Raw genomic sequence first — 6,000 nt, forward strand, 5'->3', positions numbered from 1 at the left:
TGACAGCTAGGCACTCTGAAAATTCATTGGCATATGCTTTGTTTTGGGTGGGGCATTAAAGAAATATACTCCAAACATGCAGAATAATTATAAGATTCCTCCCAACCTTGGGGGCATTAACAATTTAACACTAAAAACAATTTAATTAGTCAGGTTTGTCTACTCAAAGTGTACATTTTACATTACCCAGATACGGAAAAGTACCAGAAATGCAACTCAAAGGTATCAGCTAACTCATAAAAAGAAGATTCATCACATAATGAAGGAGGGCGTCTTCTCTTTGCTTCCTAGCACAAATTAGAATGGCAAACACTCTGCACTAAGGAAATGGCTTCTCACATCGGTCCCATGTCAGGTACATCCACCTATGGCTTCTCAAGCTAATGCAATCAGTTAAAAATTATTTCTAGTGTCACTCCTCCACCCTCCCCACCACTTACTTTCTTTCTTTTAAATAAGCTGAGGTGGTCTCTGGAACCAATTTACTTTTTTTATCCCCCTCAAAGCCAGCATGATAGATTTACAAATGCAGATGGTCACTTCTTGGGGACGGGGGCTCCTCCTGAGTTCCAGGCCCATGAAGGTATCTTCGGGGTGGAGGGGGGGGGAAAAGAGAGAGAATCTAATAGATGCTATCATTTACTGGGATTTTATTGGCCAGAAAAAGTCTCTCTCCTAGTCTTTCTAACTCCTCTGAATCATAATGGGAGCATTTACATCCACATTCGCATGCTGATAGCGAGATAAATTGCTGTTTAAGTGTTAGTGTCCAGCTGTACAGGATGACCAAACTGTTTCAAATTATTTCGTTTTCCCCTTTCCTCCCTCTCCCAGAAAAGCCATAAACTCATTTGATTGTTAAGAGATTTGGAGAGAAAGTTATCAAGATAAAGGCTTTTTTTAAAAAATTGAGACGAGATGGGGATAATATAAACACTCTGATTTACAAGATAAAGTTCAGCAAGACTGCTACCAAAAACATCCTGATGTAATCGGTCCCAAAACGCCTACATGTCATTAGTACCCTAGTTGGGTTCTTAAACATCTTTTAAAAGCTTTTAGTTACTTTCTAATCCAACAAACATGTTGGAAAAGTAACTTTCATCATCAATATTTTTAAGTTAAGACCACAGTTGTTTGGGGATTCTACCGAATTTATTCTATGTGAAGTTGTAATGCCACATTAGAATAAGGACTTGAGGGAAAAAGGAGTGAATGCTGGAATCCCATCAGATATATAAAGTAGGGCTTGAAGGAAGTGCTTAAATCTTCCCCTGTCACCCTACCCTGAAGATAAGAGTTGTTTAAATTCTGGTTGTTTCAAAAGCTTTGCTGGTAACAAAATCAGTACTATTAGATTTCAGAAACCGGGAATGTAGAAGCAAAGATTTACTTCTCTGTTCATGTTTTAATGCAAGAAAGATTCCTTCCTCTCAGAAATCTTCAAAAAATATCTACTTTTTTAACAAGCCATACCAGCCTTTCCACATCAAAGTACACTAGTACTGAACTGTTAAGACAAAACTATTAATCTTTAATTTTCAGGCAACTCATGCCTAACAGCCTCTGGGTGCCTTAAATATAAATGAAAAACAATTTACAAAGAGGCAACATGTTCCATAAGGTTCAGAACAACCAACGTTTCCAAACAAAGACATTTACAGAAACAGATAGAAAAGTGCCTACCACTTTACACCAGGTAAAACAAATAGGCAACAACAAATTTGCCAGGAGCAAAGGAAGACCAGATTTTGACTCAGAAAATAGTACTTCTAAGCCATTTTAGAATCAAGGACCATTGAAGATCTGCTCCAAAGAAGCAGGCAGATGAGCATATCTGGTATTTTATTAAAGTATATACAAAGAGTAAAATTTCTACAACTAGGTGTAATGTGTTTACCATTTATACTAGGTGCAAGCCAGAGGCATTATTAAATAAAGGCTGGCACCGAAGTTTACAATCTTCTCTTGTAGAGCCAATTGATATCTCTGGATGCTGGCTCCTGTAGTCAATGGGAATGTAAAATGCAGGCAGAGTGGTCTCCCTGGCTCCAGCTTGCAGAGTTCAGGTAAATGATAGAAACCAGGGCTAGTTTTTAAATATTTGCCCATTAGTCAAAATTTATTAAAAAATCCTTTATAGACTAGCACAGTAGGGGAGGAAGAAAAAAAAATGGAGAGTGGGCCTAGAGTCAATCTGAACCTAGCACAAGGGAAAGGCAATCTGTGCAGTTCTAAAGCCATGGGTAAAAAGCATAGATTACTTTTAGATGATCTAATAAAGATATCAACAGAAATCCTGTTTGCAATAAAACTGAAGTCTTGTTAAGACTGCAAATAACTTGAAACATTCCTAGATCTCATCTGTATCTGCAAAAGCAGCCAGAAAGTTGTAAGTTCACACATTTAAAAAAAGACAAAGTTCTCACCCAATTTTTTGTGCAAAGGGAACATCGTTTTGGCATAAAACTGACAGAGATGTGATGAGGTTTTGATATATTAACCTCCAGTTCTTTTGCCTCTAGCGCAAGTTTGCACAAAGCATGTGAATTGAAAGCCATCTGCTGGCAATTCCAGACCAATATCTACAGCTTAAGTAGTAAGATTCTCGGTAACCTATTTTTAACAAGCAGAAAAAAAACCCCACCAACCCAATATCCAAATATAGCTATTACATTTTACAAGTAACTGGCACAAGAGGGGCACTAAAATTTGGAATCCCAATTCAACTTGAAATCCCTCGTGGGCCATTAAAATTTGATTTTGTCCGTTCTATTCAGAAATATTCTAATGCACTTAAAGGTTCAAAGATCTGGAGAAAAGTCTGCATGACAATTAAAAAGAAATTTAACCCACTGCCAACAACGATTTTCCTTGAGAAAACGGGGGGAGGAGGGGAGAGAGAATCTTGTAAAAGTGTGGTCACAAGATTGCAAAACGAAGGAACAATTTGGGCAATGTTTTAAATGCAGCCAGGGAATCCCTATGAAAGAAAAAAGGCGCTCTCACCTCCCACAAAAAATATTTGAACAAAAGCAATTAAGTGAGACACAAGATTTAAAAATACAATATTTCTACACCACTTTAATTGGGCACATCCAAAAACTGGAATATTCTCCTGTAGAAAAGTAATGTCTAGAGCTTGGGACTGAACACAGACTGGCCTAAAAGAAACAGATGGGACTCTAATGTTGTACTTCTTGAACCATTCAAGGAGGCAGGGGGGGATGTTCTTCTCCCACTATATTAACTGTCCCACCAGCATGAACTGAAAAATCAAATTAGATAAATAAGAAAATCTTCTTTTACTGATACATTTTACTTGCTCATTTCATATTGCCATTGTCCCTAAATAAGGGACCTATGGTATTGCTCTAAGAGGCAAGAGCATATCAGTAGTCTTTCCACCCTTCTTCTTTGAGGGCATAGTCAGGGGGCATCTCCCCCAGGTTACGATTGATTAGAAAAGTAAATGTATTATTAGGATGGTAAGATTAAGTGAATATATTTAGCTTTATCAAGTCAGATAGCCTAATAGAGGGGGTAAGGGAGAATCAAAGTAAAAATATACGTGGTTAATTTCATCTAAGAGAGAGAGAGAAAATGCTTCATCAGTGATCACTTCGGGCTCTCGCCTCACCCTATAAATCATTTATGTCCATCTGCGTGTGTGTGTTACCTATGGAGTCCCCAGTGGGATGCCTTGCCAGTTTCCTAAATGGGTTTCTGTGGAAGAGATGAAACCCTAGATTATCCAGAGCTAAAAAAGCTAATAAAATATTCATTTTAGTCTATTTAAAAACCTGGTGCATGTCATCTTCCCCCCTCTCTAAACACTGGATCTAGGCAGAACTGTATTTGGGGGAAAGAAGAAATCAGACACAATGGGGCCGGCCCTTTAGGCACGATCAGCCATGGTGAGGCAAAGTCCGCGGGAGCAATGCTGAACTCAGAACCACGTTACAGCCCAACGGGCCCGATTTAAGCACCGGGACCACGTTAAACTTCTGTAATTTCTCTCTCTTCTCAAGAGCTGCCCCAGCAGATGCAGCGGAGACTCCAGACGCGTTCGCCGGGCACTTCAAAGGGACGGGGAAGGAAGAGAAGCTGCACGGCAACCCCCAGGAACATGACAGCTTGATCTGCCACCCGGAGCAGCCGAGCCCAGCTCGACCCGCGCCCAACGCCCGGGGCAGTGCACCAAGGCAGGAGCGGGCACCGCACACTCTGGGCGAGCTTAGCCGGCTCAGAATGGCCCTGGACTGCCGTGAGTTGCCAAGGGATTGCCTCGCCCTGGACCCCAGCTCCTGCGCCATGCAGGGGCGCCCAGACCACGCTGCCATGCCCCCGCCCCAGAGAACCGGCCCCCGCTAAAACGAAAGGGGAGACGCCCGCGGCGGAGATGGGGGACCCGAGGGTACGACACGTACTTGGGGTTGGCCGAGCTCCAGGACACCGGCTCCAGGTTCTTGGCCAGCGGCGCCGCGAGCCGGCACATGGCAAGCAGGACGCCCAGGAGCCACTTGCAGAGTCTGGGGCGCCCCTCCGGCAGGGCCATCTTCCCCCTCGCCCGGGGGCGCCGGGGCCGGGGAGCCGTTAATCCTCCCGGTGCTGTAAATCCCGCCGGCCGCTGCCCTGGTTCTCAGCCGGTTTCACGCTCCCATCCCCTGTGGCTGGAGTCCCCCGGCAGCAGGGCTCACTCCGCCCGCATCCAGGACCCCCCGCAGCTGCTACGGCTCCCCCAGACGGGCACTGCTGCACGGGCTGGTCCCGCGGAGAAATCCGCCCCTCTCCCCCAGGCGCTAGTCCCTCCGAGCCGGGGCTCCCCGCGCCTCGCCCCGGATTAGCTCCTTGGGGCCCCGTCGGCTGGAGTCCAGCTCTCCGCGGGTCTCCCGGCTCCGCTCTCCGGTCCCGCCGGGCTCAGCGCGCCCATACACTCCCGGCTCCACACTGTAACTCCACGGGCTCAGCCCGTCCCGTCCCGGCGGCTTAGCACTTCCCCTCCAGCTGCCCAACTTGCACAGCGCCACCGCCCGCCCTGCCACGCTCTGTACTCCCCAGCGCAGGCACCAGCGAGGCCAGCCCCACCTCGCCGACCAATAGCGAAGCGGGATAGTGGGGCCTTCGCCTCTCACTCCGCCTCTCAGGCTGAGAGGGGCGGGGCAGCCCGGCCTCTTAAAGGGAGGTGCAGCTGCAGCGGCGCGTGGGTTTGCTAGTCTGAGGCACTAGAATGTCTGCTCCATAGAGCGAGTGTGTGAAGTGACCGATGGTGTGTGTGTACACACGGCTGCTGGCGCGCAGAGCTGGGGTTGATGCATGTGAGGGAAGAGGGTAGAGCGCGGCTGTAGTGAAGTAGGCAGGGTTGTGAGGAATGCACTGGGTTACATGGGGGGGATGAAGGGGGTGGGGGGTAAATCAGCTGCTCTGGGGAGCTGTTTCCTTTGCAGCGTTGGGATCCCTGTGCAGGGCTCTGCTAGGGCCCTTCTCCTATGCCGAGACTCTCTCTGCTCTGGAGACTGGTTGAGCCAAGAACCCTGGCAATAATTGGGGGTAGGCAGCTGCTGCGCTTCACGAGGAATTCTGGTTCCAGCTCCTGGCTCGGGCGCTCCCCCTTGCAGAGCAAAGTGTGTGGGGACAACACGGGTCTGGAAAGGAGAAGCCGCCCCGGGTACAGAGGCGGGGGGCACCTAGATAACGTAAAGCTCTGGCCCGAAATGCTCGCACCCCACGCAGCTCTGAGGAGGCAGGGGAAAAGGGCTCACTTCACTTTCATGAATTGCAAAAGACTCTCCCTGTTTGGTTAAAGGAGAGGAGCGGAGTGAGAATGGGGCTCGGGGGGCGAGCCCTGTTTGCAGAAGGAAATGTCCCCCTCTCCTTATCTGATTTACAAGCCGCTCTGTCTCTGAGCCCCTCGATAAGGATCTGCAGAGCGCTTCAGAGGCGTTGTAAGTAGTACTGCTCTTCGTAGAGCCGGATGGAAGAAACTGCAGAGGGGTTCGC

At 47.3% G+C, this 6,000-nt stretch overlaps 1 protein-coding gene across 1 annotated transcript in view; it reads right to left on the reverse strand.

Moving 5' to 3' along the window:
• Nucleotides 1-5,138, reverse strand: part of EFNB1 (ephrin B1) — a 120,789-nt gene extending 115,651 nt beyond the window's left edge. The window contains exon 1 of the mRNA XM_054039215.1: nucleotides 4,431-5,138. Coding sequence (XP_053895190.1) covers nucleotides 4,431-4,558 — 128 coding nt within the window. The 5' untranslated portion in view covers nucleotides 4,559-5,138. The remainder of the gene's footprint in view (nucleotides 1-4,430) is intronic.
• Between the last annotated feature and the right edge of the window lie 862 nt (nucleotides 5,139-6,000).

The sequence above is a fragment of the Malaclemys terrapin genome, chromosome 9, assembly GCF_027887155.1.
Source record: "Malaclemys terrapin pileata isolate rMalTer1 chromosome 9, rMalTer1.hap1, whole genome shotgun sequence".
In the NCBI taxonomy this organism is placed as follows: Eukaryota; Metazoa; Chordata; order Testudines; family Emydidae; genus Malaclemys; species Malaclemys terrapin.